The sequence below is a fragment of the Sminthopsis crassicaudata genome, chromosome 1 (genome assembly GCF_048593235.1).
Source record: "Sminthopsis crassicaudata isolate SCR6 chromosome 1, ASM4859323v1, whole genome shotgun sequence".
Classification (NCBI taxonomy): Eukaryota; Metazoa; Chordata; class Mammalia; order Dasyuromorphia; family Dasyuridae; genus Sminthopsis; species Sminthopsis crassicaudata.
The window spans coordinates 431,631,620-431,649,264 of NC_133617.1; the positions used below are offsets into that span (position 1 = coordinate 431,631,620).

Genomic DNA, 17,645 nt, shown 5'->3' on the forward strand with positions numbered 1-17,645 from the left:
GAAGTGTTGGTAGGGCAGAGCCTGAAAGCTATCATTTGAACTCCCTAGCAGTGCTAACAGCTTGATATTATGGAGCTTATATTGTAAAATGGTTTGTGCAACTAGAGGTGAAGGGGTTTCTCATTTGGGTCTAAGGGATAGTTCCATTTCCTCAAAGATTCACCCTTTCTCTTTCCCCCATCCCATACTATGTAGGTAGGATAAGATATCATTTTTGCTCATTACCTTCTTAGAGTCTCGGACAGTAAATTCTAAATGATGTCATGGAAACAAAATTCCAATCTCTGCCCCATCTCACTCAGTATATGAGTGTGAGCAAGTTACTTAACCTACCTACACTTTAAATGAGAAGGGGTATAATAGGAACACTAAGGACATGGATCTGTCACTTATCAGCTCTGTGACTTTGGAAAGTCATTTAACCTGAGCCCTATTTTTCTTCTCTGTAAATAGACAAATTTGCCTTATCTATTCACAGGGTTATTGTGTGGCAAATGTTTTTTGAATTACAAAACATGATATATTTGTAAAGTGCTTAGCACAGTATCTGACACATAGTATCTCTTCACCCAGAAAAATGCCAGTTTTTATCTGTAAAATGTAAAAGAACTATCACTGCTTTGGATTTGTTTCTTGGAGGATACTTTTCCCAGGTAATTATCGTTCAGATGCAGAGATGTTCTATGTCTCACTGCCATAGTGCCCAATAAAATGTTAATATGGAAAAGATGGGTCTTTTTCATGGGAACTTCGGGGATCAGTAAAAACCTGTGGTAATTTTCTGAAAGCAATCCAATTTATTTTCCTCCTTTTCACTCACTGCCTATTATGTGGAATAGAGAGATAAGGTGAAGAACTTACAGAAATTGTGAATTCTTTTTTCTGTATTTTATTTTCATTATTTCTGTGTCTCCGTGACCTGCATAAGTATAAATATGGGCAGGTCCATATTTACTTGAGCCTTGGCTAGTTATAAACATATTTACTTAACCTGAGCTGATGACATTTATCAGTATTTGACATTTATCGATATTTGGACTATTAGTTTAAACACTGTCTGATTGATTATCTAAAGCCTGAAGGCCTGATTTTCTGTTTCCTAGAAATCAGGTGATTTCTGGGAAATAGAAACCTTCCATTCCAATCTCTTCAGATAACAATTAGATGCCTTCCCCTCTCCTCTCAATGCTCTCTTATTTGTGATGTAATCTCTTGTATAAAAGCTGTGAATCTTTACTACTTCTTTAGCCCTCCTACAGTGAGCTTTCTTTCTTCCTTATCTAGTGGTAGGGCTGCTCATCCTCATGAGGATTAATAAACAATCTTTCTGCTCTCTACTTTGAGTGATCTCTAAGTAGTCATTTTGGGTAAGTGTCTTTTCAAGTTTCACACACTGTACTATTCTAGATATACATATTGTTGGACATACTCTAAATTACTTTTTCCCCCCTAGATAGCTTTTTATGTGATTCCAGGTATACAGCCATATTAAATATATAACATATAAATCAAACATTTACTGATGATAAATCAATTTCAGGACCCCCATTTTCAGTTATTATACCCCATATGGATTTGAAAAACAGTTTAAGAAGCTGCACCCTAGAGGGTGCATATGATTGCACTCATATGCATGTCAAAATCTGGGCCACAAATATTCATCTATTTAGTCTTTCTTGGAGGGAGGGAGGAAGGAAAGGAAACAAGCATTTCTGAGCATCTACTATGTATCATCATTGTTTTTTTTTTTCTTTCATTCTGCAAGAGGATTAATGACATCACAGGGGTGATGTCTTGATTTCCTCCTGAGTTGGATTTAAGTGAGGCAGAGTTTCAGAAAGTATTCATTCCTGATCTCTCTTCCTGGGTCAAAGTCAATGCAAAAATCCAGGGGGAGGAGAAAAGTCATGTGTCAGACACTTTACAAATATTATCACAGCAACCCTATAAGATAAAGACTATTATTATCCTTTCACAACTGAGGAATCTGAGAAAAACAGAGGTTAAGTGACTTGCCCAACAAGTAAATGTCTGACTCCAGACTTGAACTCATAGCTTTCTGATTCCAGGTCTAATACTTTATCACTGTACCAACAAGTGCTTCTTAGGATAGACAAGTTAAACTCATGGTGAATATGGACAAGGTATAATATATAACATTAGAGTTTAACTCCCTTCTCCCTTGCACAGATTAAAAAAAAAAAGTTGGAGCGCATGCAACTTTAGTGATTTGCTCAAAGTCGTCCAGGAGTATCAGATGTAGAATCTGAATTGAGGTCCACTGACTCCATAATCCTTTCAGATTCCATGAAAACACATTGCTTAACCAGCAAAGGCTGGACCACTTCTCAGGAATACTGTATAGATGATTCTTGTTTAATCAAGGCTCAAAGTCTCTGAAGTCCTCCTCCTCTTAAATTCTGGGATTTAAGGGATTTGCCCAAAATCAGGCAGCTGGTGAAAGCCAGAGAGCTCTGGACTTCTAAGGGCAACAACCACCACACCTGCCAATAATAGCAATACATATTGGTTTGATGCTTTAAGGTTTACTAGTGTAATGCTGGAGAAGCTGAGCAAGATAGAGATTAGAGAGTATTTAATATTTTATTTGAAAGGGAGAGATTTACTTGGACCAAATGGATCCATGGTTTGGTCCCAGGGCTGAATGAGACTATTGTCTCAAAGAATCCAGCCTTGAATGTCCAATAACAAGATTCTTTTATAGGGTAACAAGAAGAATGACCTAATGGGGGAGGTACCTGGATGGGGATGACCTAATGGGGGGAGCCACTTAGGATGATATAATGGGAGGTACAGGAGAGGCTCTGGATATTCTAATGATGTCTAAAATGGATAAAGACCTTTATCCCATCAAGCATTAAGAGGGAATGGTCATAGCCTAAGGTCTAAGATATAAGATATAAGAGGGGATGGTTATAACCTGAGGCAGAGTAACTGAATAGGACAATTGGGGAAACTGGGTCAGGACCTTAAGAGAGCTGTGACAGCCCTAGAAGTAAAAACAGCAAGGCTGCTGGGTGGTAGAGACAGGACTTGATTAGAATTTGTTACTCTCACAGTGAAACCTAAAGACTTGAGCTTCACTTTTCTCTTTTGTTAAATGGGGATAATTATAGTGCCCATTTCAGAGTTGTTGTAAGGATCAAATACTTTTTTGCATGTACTTTGGAAAACCATAGAGTGCTGCATATATACCAGCTATTATTTACCAAGGGAATCTTTATCAGGACTGTCAGTGTACTCAATCCTGTGATCAGGGTGAGCATCAAACTCAAAATATGCCCTAATTGGGGCCTTACCAGCAGTTGCACAATTTCATACGAAGTATCACTCGCCATCATTCTTCTCTCAAACACTTTCAACAAGCCAAGAAAACTGATGGCTAATTATTACCTCTTGCCATAATGTGATATATCTCCACCTAGCAGAAACTAACTGCGCACCCTCTCCCCACGCTACGTTTTTTTTTTTCTTATGAGACCCAGAGAGGTTCTCCAAGGTCATAGATCTAGTAAATACCAATCGGATATCCCAAACCAGGTTTTCTGACGTCACAAACCAGCAGACTTCCCGGACACTAAAGTGCTTTCCATCACAAGTGAATGAATGTCTTGCGTTATGATCACTGATTTAAGTGTTGGAAGGGATTTTAAAGGTCATCTTGTCAAAGCCCCTAATTTTGCAGATGAAGAGGAAACGGAGGCCCAGAGGGTTGATCGAACCCAGGCCTCCGGCGTGTAGCAGTGTCTAAAACACAGCAGACACTTAATGCTCGTTGACAGATTTGAGGACCGTCTGACTTCGAAACTACAATTCTTTTTCCTCCACTATAGTGACCTTTATTATTTTATTTAAAAAAACAGAATCCTTGGAGAGTGAGTTTTTAGATATCGGAATTCTCCGGACTTTTGGGACAAAGGAAGATAATATCCGTTGTGAATTCAAAGTTCATTTTCATTTATTACCAACAAGAGCATTATCCATCAGTCCCAGGGGAGAACACTTCCCCCTCCCTCCTCCGCATGAAGTTGCGGGTTTCTCTTTAGACCCACCCCCTTAGGAGGAGGAGGTTGAAAGGCATAAGGGATGGGGGTGGGGAGCAAACGGAGATTTGCGCTATGCACGACGGGATTTGTAGTTTGGACACAATTAACCTGTGGCCCTCATCGAGTCCCGGCCGCAGGGGCCCCAGGAAAGAACTCCACTTCCCGGCGTTCTCGGCGGCAGCCGTAAAGCGCGAGGGCCGACTGGCCGGGTTCCGGGACTGAATGTCAGTACCGGGCTGTAAGGCTTGGGGGGAAGGTGGTTGGCGGTTCGTCTGCGGCTACCGCCGCCGCCGTTGCCGCTTCTGCTGCCGCAGGTTTTCGGCGGCTCCCGGGATGAAGCCGTGAGGGGAAGCTACTGGAAGGGGCCCGCGGAAATGTTTGGTCGCTCGCGGAGCTGGGTGGGTGGGGGCCATGGGAAGTCCTCCCGCAGCATCCACTCCTTGGACCACCTGAAGTGAGTTGGGGGAGGGGGGAGCCTTTCTTATTGGGGGCGGGGAAGCGGCGCTTAAGCCTCCAGGTGGGGCGTGTAAGGAGGGGAGAGCTGGACCGAGTTTGGGAACCAGGCCGGCCGGGGTCTGAGGCCACTGATCAAGTACCTGCACTCTGAGGGCGGGGATAAGAATGAGGTGGAAGGGGGAGAGAAATGCCTCATGGGGTAGGGAGAACGGTGGGGGCTCGAAGTCGGAGGGCTTGGGTCGGTGAGTGTCTGCACCCTCTCGCTGAAGCCGGCGACGTCTGGGAGGGGGAAGGTGGGAGGGACCAAGGAGGAGAAAAAGTCTCTTGGGATGAGGGCGAGCGCTTGGAAAGAATGCCGGGGGTGTGCGGGGGAAAAAGGGCAATCCCAGAAAGGTGTGGGGTGCGTAGGGCGCCGATCTCCGAAAAGGAGGCTGGCCCGGTGATAGCCGGCTGCAGGGGAAAGAGTTCGGAGAGGGGCGCCAAATAGCGATCTCAGCAGGAGTTAGGGAGGATGGAGGAACGGATCCTAGGCAGTCACCGCGGTCCTTTTCTCTGGTCTGTTCTACGGCGCCTACAGGTTTTTGACCGACATACCCCAGAGTCCTGTTGGATGATTTCTTGTTCATGGGTGCATTCTGTTGTTAGTTTCGGTGGACTTTTTCCCTTTGCCCAACCTTGACAGCTTTTTTTTTTTTTTTTTTTTTGCCTTTCCTTGCATGCCCCAGATCTTATCAGTGTGTAGCATATATCTGAGGATCAGGAGGTGACAAACACCCTAGGAATCAGCTGGTCCAATCCATATAGTTGTGGAAACTGAGGCCCGGGGAAGAGAATGACTTGTCCAACATCTCTGCAGCAGTCAAGCTGGAAGTCAGACATTCTGGTTTCAGGACTCGGGTTCTTTCTACGATGCTGAGAAATCAGCATCAGTGATGTGGAAAGTTAGGAACTTTTTCCTTGTGTCTGAATCGAGAGATATAGTAAAGATCCTCAGATTTTCTGGAAATGTCCCAGAAAATGCTTTTAGTAACTGTTTTCTTGTGTCATCAGGTGCTATTTTATCACATTCATCATTAATTAGATCTATTAGTATTACAGATTAAAGGAACTATCAAGTTGTTTTCAGCCGTAGACTATGCTTATAAGCTGACAACTGAGAACTGATAATTGCAGAGCAAATGAGCACGGAATAAAAGTGGTTTTTTGGTTATTTTTTTTTTAGCGGGTCTTGACTTAAGGAAGTATTGAAGCAGCAGTTTGTAATGGCGCCAATATACTTTTTCTGTGTTTATCTCTCCACTGAAAATCCTAATGAGAGGTAAAAAGATCTCGTTAGTCAAAATTTTAGTTATGTATAGGGATGGGCAACTTTAATTCTTGGACTGCTTCTTAACATTTTTTTAATAGAGATTGTACTGAAACATATATCAGTTGAATAGAATTCAGATAGCCATATCTAATTTAAGATATATGGTTGAAAGAAGTAATAATATGCAGAGATCTATTATTATTTACAAAAGACCACGAGCAGTTCTTACTTGGAATAATAGCAAAGAACTGATGTTTGCCAATACAATGTTTATTACTTTTATTAGTAAAACTGGTCTCCACTGAACCACAATATTCACATTCAGTTTTTTAATAGGAACTTCAAACAAACTGGCTTAACTTTTGGCTTGCCTTCCCAATTCTAACAACATTGGGCATATTTGAAAGTTATGATGACATTATTATATTCTTGGGACATCATTATTAAATGTAAGGGAAAGTAAATTGTATTTTCTACTTCCTGGAAATCTCTGAGCTATGGTGCTTATATACTTTGGTCTCTTTCTTTTCCCACCTGAATCAGTCCTCTTGAGTCAGGGGTCTGACTGGTGAGTGTTCCGAATCCACAATAGTATTTCCTGGGCACTTTCTTTGAGATGCTGACATTACCTTCCCCAAGTCTATCCCCGCTCCATCTCTCCTTTCCAATTCTAATTTATACCTGTTGTCTTCTCTTAGTAAAGGGTGAACTTTGTGAGGACAGAGATTATGTTGCTTACTTGTTTTTATATCCTTAGTATTTAGCACAGGAGATTTGGATTCTAGTTGTTGTCCAGCTTTTACTTTGCTGTGTCACCTTCAATGAGTTACTTAATCTTTCTAGTCTTAAATTTCATTACCTGTAAAGTGCAGGGACTAGTGCATTGAAAAGTAATTTGGAATTATTCTAAGAAAGTGGCTAAAATTTTCTTCGTTTTGATCCTAAAGTTTTACCCCGGGGCAAAAAAAAACAAGCTTAAAGGCAGCAAGAAAGGTCAAATAGACATTAAAAAAAAATCCCACTTTTGTAATAGAAAATAATGAGAAACAAAATAGATGCTTGTCATTTGGGAAATGGCTATTCAAGTTGTGGGTATATGAGTACAATGGAATACTACTATACTATAAGAAATAGGCTTTTGATTCTTCATAAAGAATTTCCATGTAAACTGTAAGATGTAATACACAAGATATGATGTACCTTTTCTTTTGGGTCATGCTAAATTTTAAACCCTCTCCCGCAGTTACTAGTAAGTGTAATATTTAGTGATGTTGTCAGCTATTGTTTAAATATAAAGTCACTTATTTAATGGAAATATTTTTCAATAATTTTTTTTTTCCTGAGGCTGGGGTTAAGTGACTTGCCCAGGGTCACACAGCTAGGAAGTGTTAAGTGTCTGAGACCAGATTTGAACTCAGGTCCTCCTGAATTCAAGGCTGGCGCTCTATCCACTGTGCCACCTAGCTGCCCCTCAATAAATTTTTAAATAGGAAAATGATAAATATGACATATAGGGAGGCTTGGAAAACTTAAATGAACTAGTAGAAAGTGAAAAAAACAGAACCAGGAAAACAACAAACACAGTGACTATGATAATGTGAATGAAGAATAACAAAAATATTGAAATTGAATGCTGTATAATTATAATGACCAAGTTTAGCCCCTAAAGAGAGCTATAAGAATATACCTTATTCCATTATATACATCTATGAATATGGATCACTGCAGTGTTAGTTTTGTCGATCTATTTTTACTCTCTGGTTTTTATTTTTAAATTTGTTATAGGTAGCAGCTCTGTTATTTAAGGAATAGATATCCTTATATCTATTGGGAAATGAAGTGACATAAAACAAATCTCTAGGTTTTTTGTTTTTTTTTTAATGAGCAGAGAATGCGGACTAGATAGGTGACCTTAACTTAAGGTCCCTTCTACTTCTAAAATCACTTTAAATCTGATTAATCTTCTTCAAATATATGTTTTAGATGTTACTTCTCTATTGAGGTCATATGATGATTTTTAGTTGTCTATCATCACTACTAGTTGAAATTTGTAATGTAGTAGAAAGAACACTGGAGTCAAAAGACTTGAATTTGAATCCTGGATCATAGATCTGTAGTTGAAAAGCAGCTTAAAGCTTATCTAGTCTGACCTCCTTATTCTGTAGGTAAGGAAACTGAAGCTTGGAGAAGCCGAGTGATTTGTTTGCATTTATTTTCTTTATATTTATTTGGCATTTATTTGTATGTCTCTAGGTTGTTTCTGCCATTAGAATGGAAGTCCTTGAGAACAGGATTGTGTCATTCCTGTTTTTGTTTCCCAAGTGCCCAGCACAGTTCTTGGCACATAAGAGGCACTTAAATGCTTTTTGATTGGAATTCATTGAGGCTGTAAATAGCACAGTTGGGATTTGAACTCAGGTCCTCTTTATTCTAGTCTAGAATTTTTCTTTCCATAACAAGCTTCTACTTAAGACCTGTGTGACCATGGGTAAATTATTTCCCCTCTCTGAGGCAGTTTTCTTAACTGATAATCTAATCGAATCTAATGTTTAAGGTCCCTTCTAGACCTAAAATCCTATGATCCTGTGAACCCTTTGGTTAGCTTTTTTAGGCCCTATATAATCTGATTCTATTCTTCCTATTCATCTGTTCCTTAACTCTTGGCTCCGTTACTTTACTCAGTGCCGATCTTCCTGCATTAAATGCCCCCTCTGTTTAGCCATATGTTCACCATCTTTCAGTGCCTGGGTTATGTTGTACAAATGCTTCAGTGACTCCAATTTATCTTGATTTTTCTTTTTCTTACAATGCTTTAAACTTTTTTGCCTCTATTTTACAATGAACATTTTTTATTACATACTGTTTTGCTCAATTTTATGTCTTATCTCTTCATTTGGATTCTAATTACCTTGTCAGTAGATACAGTCCTAGCACAGACAATCCAAAGTATATAATTTTAAAAAATCTTTGTTGTCTGGTATTATTTGAATAATGAGGTTATATCACTTCACTATATATCCCCGTGTCATTGTTTGTGACATTTGCTACAAGGTAGTATCCTCCTTTGGCATAAAATTACAGTTCTATAGACATCAGATATATTCAGATAGATAGACTTAGTGATGTCCCAACCCCAGTCTTGCTTATTGACCTAGTTTTACATTTTTTAGGCATGAGTGATAGGGAGAAGCAGTGCATGTAAACACTTAATTTTGTATTCTACTGTCTTCCATAGTTTTAAATTTCTTATGGTTTCCATTATTTGGCAGGTTATTAAATGAAGATTGCAGAGGCATATTATTTGAAGAATGATCTCTTTTCACATGTCTGTATATCTGAAATAGCACAGCTCTGGAATTCTTTCTCAGGATCCACAAGGAAGTCATTGATTTTTGACAGTGACATATATTTCTTAAATATTTCCTTAGTATGATTTGGAAAGAGGCTTGATAGGAATTGATTTTCAGCATTTACTAGGTATTTCTATGTGCTGGTAATAATTAAATACTCAAATGGATGTCTCTGCATTCAGGAGTTATCTTCAACATTACCATTCACAACCTGTGAAGCCTTGCTTGCCTGTGATATTTCTTCAAATTCTTCTAAAAGTTTACTACTGGTCCACTGGTGTCTCAGAGGCCTGTTTTACTATGTGGGAAGGGAAATAATGTATCCTAGCTTCCTATCAGTTATTCCTTACTTACTATCTTGTAATGTTCTGTTGTCTCCAGAAACTGCTGATCGCTCTGTGGGAGGAGATCTGCTGTCTCAACTCAATCCCAGACTCTATTCCTCCAGAGTGCAGTCCCAACTCTGACCCTTAGTAGACTCCTCCTCCTCCAGAGTGTCTTTCTCTTTTATCCTTCCAGAGAATGGGCGTGGGATAACGCAAGGGCTTGTGGGAAAATTACTTCTACTAATGAACTTGCTCCTTTTAAACATTAAACTCCTCCCCAGAAGTTTAAAGGGGTAAAACTCCCCTTAAAGGCCAGAACTAGAGAATTGTTAAGTACCGATTTAGCACTTTTCTTTTCTTCTTATATTCTTAATTCCTTTATGATAAACTTTAGCACTGCCTTTCAGAGTTGTTTTTGGTTTTATGCTGCAGTCATTTTTCATTTACCATATGTAATTGCTTTCTTGCAATTAAAGTGCTAAATCGGTACTTAACAATTCTCTAGTTCCGGCCTTTAAGGGGAGTTTTACCCCTTTAAACTTCTGGGGAGGAGTTTAATGTTTAAAAGGAGCAAGTTCATTAGTAGAAGTAATTTTCCCACAAGCCCTTGCGTTATCTCACCATCCATAGGGAATGCTTCCTTTACCTGATCTCTGCCTTAGATTTCTTTCATCACAGTGGTGAATATTGTTGCTGAAGATACAGCTCCCCTCCTTTTTGCCTCATATCATGTTTATCATCATTAGTGTCATTAAACATTAGATATTTTCAAAAGTTTTGAATGCTCTTAATGTTTGAAAGCCACTCTGCTGGAAAAGAGCTGGAAAGGTAATATTTTTGTTGTGTAGGCATTGCATTTGAATCAAATGCCTTTTCATCATCAACAAACAATAAGCTTGAAGGGATCTTATTATATCTTTCACTGAATCATAAGATGATAGCCTAATATGGTTGAATATTGCTCATGAAAGTCTATTTTTCTTCTCCTAATACCATCTTCAAGGATGTCCTTAATTTATACATAGCTGACTTTCATATAGAATTTTCTGTGTTGCAAAGATTTTTCCCCCTATTCATTCCTCTAATTTTTCCTGCTTAGGTTCTGATTGTGCAAAAACTTTTAACATTTTATTCAGATCATTTTTAAAATTGATTTTGTTATTAGAATAGGTTTTTATTGATATCTTTTGTTTCTCATATCATCATAGTTTTCCCAAGTATTCTTCCTTTCCCTTCCTGAGAGCCATTCCATGTAATACATAGTCTTTTTAGAGGGGAAAAAATCAGCACAACTATTTAACACATTAAAAATGAATTAGGAATGTCCTTTTATATCTTGTTATTGAATCCTGCTCTAGCTTTATAATTTTGTTATATTTTCTTTTGAATTTTTTGGTATTGTTCTTTCAGTTTACATTGTTGTATATTGTTATCTTGCTTCTGCATAATTTCATATAGATTTTTCCATGTTTCTCTTTATTTATCATATACATCATCTTTTATTCCCTTATGTGAAGGTGCCATAGTTTATTTAGTCATTCCCCAATTGATGGACATCTTTGCTTCCAGTTCTTAAGTTATCAAGTATTATGCGATAAATGCTATAAATATTGTAGAGTATATGGGAATTTTCTTCTTATTGACGACTTTCTGTGGGTATAAGTGAGTATAGAAATTTCAATCACTTTTTTTCATAATTCCAAATTGCTTTCCAAAATAGTTGTACCATTCATACTTCTAGCAACAATTGTATCAGTGTGCCTGTCATTCCATAATCTCTACTGCGCAACATTGATAATTGGCAAAAATATAATCAGGTGTGAGGCAAAATCCCCACTTATTTTGATTAGTTTTTTTCTTTGTGAGTATTTTGCTATTCTTCTTTTGAAAACTGTTTGTTCATAACCTTTGGGGAATGGCTCTTGTCTTATATGTATTTATTAATTGTTGCTATATGGTATGCTCTTGCCTAACCCCATTCTCTGATTACTTAGCCTGCCTCTATTCTATATCCTCTTTGTAACGTGCTGTTGTCTCCAGAAGCTGCCGATCGCTCTCTGGGAGGAGATCTGCTGTGTCAACTCAAATCTCTCGGACAGATTCTTCTTCCTGTAGAGAACCGATGTCTCCAGACAGTTGCTGTTAACTCTTGTCCAGAGAAGTGACTTCCCTTCCTGCAGAGAGCTGTGTCAAGCCTGGTCTAGAGCAGAGACTGATATTTTTTCCTCCAGAGCTGCCCTCTTTATCCTCCCAGAGAATGGGCATGGGATAGTGCAAGGGCTTCTGGGAAGAACCACTTCAACCAATGAACTTGCTCCTCCCAAGCACGCAAGCTCTTCCCCAGGAATTCACAAGTCAAACTCCCAGGAAAGGCCGGAACTAGAAAATTGTCAAGTACCGACTTAGCACTTAATAAGAACCTAATATCTTATTATCTCATTAGCACTTAGTAAGAACCTAACACTCCTCATCTGTTCCATATCTTCCTCAGGTTATCTTTTTTCCTCATTTTTCTCAAAATATTCTCTTTGGATCTATGATCTCCCATTCCCCTCAAATGCCAGTTGCCCCCCAGGATTTTTCAGTTTCCTTCCTCTTGAGGTAAGACATGTAGAGTTTTCAAGCATCAAATTTCCCAGGTCATACCCAGTGCAAGATCCTTCTCTCTCTTCACAGATGCTCTTTGGAGCATTCATCATTTCACCCCCTTTCACCAGCAAATTAAAGTCTTCTTCCTTTCTAGTCTTTCCCTTTTCTCCTCATCTATTCCTCTGTAGCTTTTTCTAAGACCACAGAAGTAATTTTTCTCTTACTCATTGTTAGTCCTTGATTTGATCCTGGTATATCACATTGTCCTCTCCATCTTCCTGTTCACTCTCTTCCTCCTCTTCATGTGTGGTCTCAGGAAAGAACATTGATTCTGCAGGCAGAGTTGTGGCCAAGTTCTTGCTATAATACCCCAGGGCCACCTCTTCTTGGGTACTTTCTTGTATGCATTTAGACAAACATTTCTTACTGGTTTCTTCTCTGTTGTCCTTGGTTGCTGATTCACTCCTCCTGTGTCTATTGTTTGTAGTGTTTGAAAAGCAAATAAGACCTAGTTTTAGTTCTTTTTAAAAATGTTGCAGGCAGCTCTTAACTACAGAATGTCCATCTTTTTTCATATGTGATTAAGTTCAGATTTGCAGAGTAGGTGATCCTGAGCATCCTGAGCTTTGCTCTTTAGAACACATTATTCCATTTCTCACTATGTCTTATGGTGAGTGCAGAATAGTCTTGTATTATCAAAATTTATTTTCTTTTGGATTTGAAGGCCTTTCTCCTGATGTCTTGAAGAATTTGTTTCTGAATTTAATTTTAATTATTTAATTTAGCTACTATACATCTTTGAGTTTATTGCATTGACTGATATTTTCCTGAAGATGATCTGTGAATCCTTTCAGTTGTTATTTCATTTTCTGTGTTTAGAATTTCTGGAAAGTTCTGTTCTATTATTTCCTACAGTATGATTTTAAGGTTTTTTTATCTTGGGGTTTTTTTTTTTTTTTTTTTTTTTTTTGGAAGATCTCTGATCCCTAAGTTGTTTCTACATATTCTGTCTTTCAGATCAGTATTTTTGCTTGCATAATGAGCCTATTTCCATTTAATTTTTTTCCTCTTCCTTCCTTTATATTATCTTTCTTTATATTTGCATTCTCAGTCTTTTGTTTTCTTGTTTTTCTTGTTTTTTTGGTGAAATATGCAATTGCAGATTCCAGTTTTTCTTTTTTTTAAGTTTTGCTAATTATTTTTGAATGCAGGCCATCAGTTCTGTTCTCATAATTTTCAGTTCTCTTTTAAACTATTCAGGAATAGTGTGTTGTTGTTCATGTTTTCTTTATATTTCACAGGATGCTCTTGTTTTATCAAGTACTAGATCATTTTTTATTTTATAGTATTCATGAATGCCTGAACTCATTTACTAGATCTGGAGGCCATATTTCCTTTTGTTAGTTATGGGAGACACATTCCCATATGTTTGAGTTCTCTCTGTGAGTTCATGTGGTAGGTTAACTAATGCCAAAAATATATTCGCCCACAATTCAGAAATTATAGAGGTTAAAAACCTAGGTTTAATTATTGTGCCCAACCATAGGTTCAGACCTCAAGAGATAACCTGAACTTTGGACGAGGTTTCTTTTAGGAAAAATTACATCAGAATGACAGAAAACTTATTAATTTGCATATTGTTATCTTATACATTCCTCTTTGGAGATAAATGTTAAAGAAAATATAACTACATTACTTCCATACTTCAGTGTAATTGAACAAAAAAGTTGAACAAATTTAATTGAACACAGTCATAATCTCATATATCCCCTACAGAAACAAATATTGTCAAACAATATAGGTAGTCTTAAGTCATGTTATAGATTAAACTACATTTAAAAGGTTCCCAGCGAAAACTCTTTCAAACAATGAGATGACTGATGCCAGTTCCAATAATCTTGTAATGAAGAGAGCCATCTATACCCAGAGAGGGGACAGGAAACTGAATGTGGATCACAACATAACATTCTCACTCTTTGTTGTTGTTTGCTTGCATTTTGTTTTCTTACTCATTTACTTTTTGATCTGATTTTTCTTGTGCAACAAGAGAATTGTATAAATATGTTTACATTATATGTTATTGGATTTAACATGTGTAACATATATTGGATTGCTTACCATCTAGGGAAGGGGGTGGGGGAAGTAATGGAAAATTTTAAACACAAGTTATGCAAGGATCAATGTTGAAAAATTACCCACGCATATGTTTTGAAAATAAAAAACTTTAAAGCGACAGAGAAAGACAGAGAGAGAGGAGGGAAGGAGAGAGAGAGAGTGAGAAAGAGGGAGAAAAAGAGAAAAGGGGGGTGGGAGAGGGAGAGAGGGAAGGGTTCCCAAATAGGCTAATTGAGGGGGAAGATTTTGATGTCACAACAATAACCAGAAAGATTGGATCTGGTGAGAAATCCTTCTTAGGTCAATGACTAATCTAATTAAATTCTTTTGCTTCCTTTTGACTTAGGTCCAAGAAATATCAGTCTCCCCTTATTTCAGATTTTGGTCAGGTAAAGTTAATATTATAACAGACTTTTAATTAACCAAAATTTACAAGATGAATGGTTCAGAGTCCTGAATAATAAAAGAAAAATTTTATAAAGTCACATAACATGTTGTTAATGTTTTTTCAAGGTCTTTGCATTTTCTTCTTCCCTTCATTAATAATTTCAGTCTTCCCCTTCTCCAGTTTTTCTCTTTTCAATTTTTTACTCTGGCCGTTGGAGACTACATCTCAGAGCATCTTAGCCTCCTTCCATTGCTGGGCAATTTATAATTCAACAACAAAAATGGTTGTCTTTTGTGTCCCAAGTGACTTATTTGCTCAGAACTAGCCCCAATTAGATGTTGTGCTCTTCAGGTGTAGTAGAATGCTGGAAACCTCAGTCCCCTTTCCCTCCCAACACACACACACACACACACACACACACACACACATATGTCCAGTCCCTCTTCTTTTCCTTTGTACTGATGTTATTGTCTGGGGTTGTCCAAAGGAGCAGTGGTTTGCTGATAACTAAAAGGTTATTTGCCCCCTGCAGCAATACTTTAGGAATGTTTACTCTGCCAATGCTGGTAGTGCTAGAATTGTGCTAGAATGGAAAGGAGGAGTGAATTTGTTGTAAATCTGTGTATCCTCAGGTCTGCTAACGACTAGAGGTAATTTAGGAGGTAGGAAAGAAATGGTCTAAGTGAGCTTAGGGTCAAGAAGCTACAATTCATGAGTTTCTTGTTTTTAACTTTATTTTGGATTTGGAGGTCCTAGACCATAGAGACAACTGAAGTTACTTTTTCTTTAGTGCATAATTTCTGTTTTGGAGGAGAGCCAGGGGATCAGAGAAAAAGTCTAGTACTTCATCTTATTGTTGGAGGGAAAGATTGTTCTTTTTAAATGAATGAAATAAAATGCATAGGCATACAAAGGAAATCAGTTTTATTCTGAGTGGTTTTTTTTTTTTTTTTTTTTAATTCATTTTTCCAAATTATCCCCTCCCTCCCTCCACTCCCTCCCCCCGATGGCAGGTAATCCCATACATTTTACATGTGTTACAATATAACCTAGATACAATATATGTGTGTAAATACCATTTTCTTGTTGCACATTAATTATTAGCTTCCGAAGGTATAAGTAACCTGGGTAGATAGACAGTAGTGCTAACAATTTACATTCACTTCCCAGTGTTCCTTCTCTGGGTATAGTTATTTCTGTCCATCATTGATCAACTGGAAGTGAGTTGGATCTTCTTTATGTTGAAGATTTCCACTTCCAATTCTAAGTGTTTTTTAATCTTGTTTTAAAATTAAATAATATTTTTCCCTCAGTTGCAATAAAAAAAATTTTTAGCATTCATTTTTACAGGATTTTGAGCTCCAAATTTTTCTCCTTACCCTTCCCTCTTCCAAAGATGGTAGTCAGTTTGATATAGTTTATATACCTGTGATACCATGTAAAACATATTTCCATATTGGTCATAGTTGTGAAAGAAAAAAACATATTAAAAAGGAAAAAAATAAGAAAAAATACTATGAATGAAAAAAATATTCTTTTGTCTGCATTCATAATCTATGGATTCTTTATCTGGATGTAGATAACATTATCTTTCCTGAGTCCTTTTCCTTTCTGAGTCCTTTATACTTCTCTTAGATCATTGTGTTACTGTGAGGACTGAGTCATTCATAGTTGATTATCATGCAGTGTTGCTGATACTGTGTATAATGTTTTCCTGGTTCTACTCATTTCACTTTGTATTAGTTCATATAGGTCTTTCTAGGCTTTTCTAAAATCATTGCATTATAGTATTTCATTACATTCATATGACACAGTTTGTTCAGCCATTTCCCAGTTGATGGGCGAATATTCCTTCAATTTCCAATCCTTTGCCACCATGAAGAAAATAGCTACTAAGAATATTTTGCACAAATAGGTCCTCTCTTCTTTTTTTATGATCTTTTCAGGATGTGTGGTATCATTGGACAAAAAGTAAGCAGAGCTTGGTTTCCCTTTGGGCATAGTTCCAAATTGCTTTCCAGAATAGTTGGATCAGTTAATAACTCCATCTACAGTACATCATTGTCCCAATTTTCCCACTTCCCCTCCCAACAGTTTTCATTTTTCTTTTTCATCATATTAGCAAAAAATAATTATATTGAAAAACCACTATTGGAGGCTTTTAAAAAAAAGTTCATATGACTGAAAGTTATGAACTTCAATGTAGAAAGTGGTGAACTGAATTTTGGAGGAAATAGAGGATTCAAAGCAACAGAGGTAAGAAGGGAGTGGATTTTAGGCATGGATTGGGAGAGTTAAGGCAAAGGCATAGGAAATAGAAAGAGCAGCTTTGTGTGTGAGAAATAGTCATTCTGGCTAGACTGCAGCCTGGTGGAGAGGGAGTGATGTTGAAAGGGAGCATCAGTATTGAAAAGATATTGTGACTTCACAATATTTTACGCCTGTGCTATTATTGCAAAAGCTTGCTTGATTGGTCTCCTTGCCTCGGTGTACCCCATTCCAGTTCATCCTCCACTCACCTGTCAGATTGATCTACCTAAAGAGCAAGTTTGCTGTCATCTTCCCGAAACACTCTTGCTCTGCATTTTTGCCTCCTAATTTCCCTGGCTTCTTTTAAGGCACATCTAAGGTCTTCTTTGCAAGAAGCCTTTCCAGATTCTCCTTAAAGTTTGGGACTTCTCTCTGTGGATTATTTCCAAATAATTCTGTAGTTGTCCTGTTTGCAAGCTGTCTCTCGTTAAACTGAGCTCCTTAACATTGTCTTTTGCTTCTTTGTATTTTGAGTGTATACATAGCATATTACATATTAGTAGAGTGCTAGTTGACCTATACTGAATAAAAACTCAGAGCATTTTATAGTTTAAAGACACTAAAGAACTATTGAGGAGCAGAAAGAGACCTCTGTTTTAGGAAATTTGCTTTAGCAGTTGTTTGTGTGTGCATGCATGTGTTTATTCTATTTTAATAGAATAGAATGTTATATGCTGGTGTTTGGTGTTGTGGGTTTCTTTCAAGATAGGAAAGCATGGATTCTCCCAATTTTTG

At 37.6% G+C, this 17,645-nt stretch overlaps 1 protein-coding gene across 3 annotated transcripts in view; it reads left to right on the forward strand.

Moving 5' to 3' along the window:
- The first annotated feature begins 4,252 nt into the window (after positions 1 to 4,252).
- The window catches only part of CLEC16A (C-type lectin domain containing 16A), a 210,556-nt gene continuing 197,163 nt past the window's right edge, over positions 4,253 to 17,645 (forward strand). The window contains exon 1 of one of the 3 annotated variants that reach the window (XM_074280551.1): positions 4,253 to 4,521. In XM_074280551.1, the coding sequence (XP_074136652.1) occupies positions 4,442 to 4,521 (80 nt within the window). In that variant the 5' untranslated portion in view covers positions 4,253 to 4,441. The remainder of the gene's footprint in view (positions 4,522 to 17,645) is intronic. The other 2 variants (XM_074280550.1, XM_074280552.1) reach the window with 2 other exon arrangements.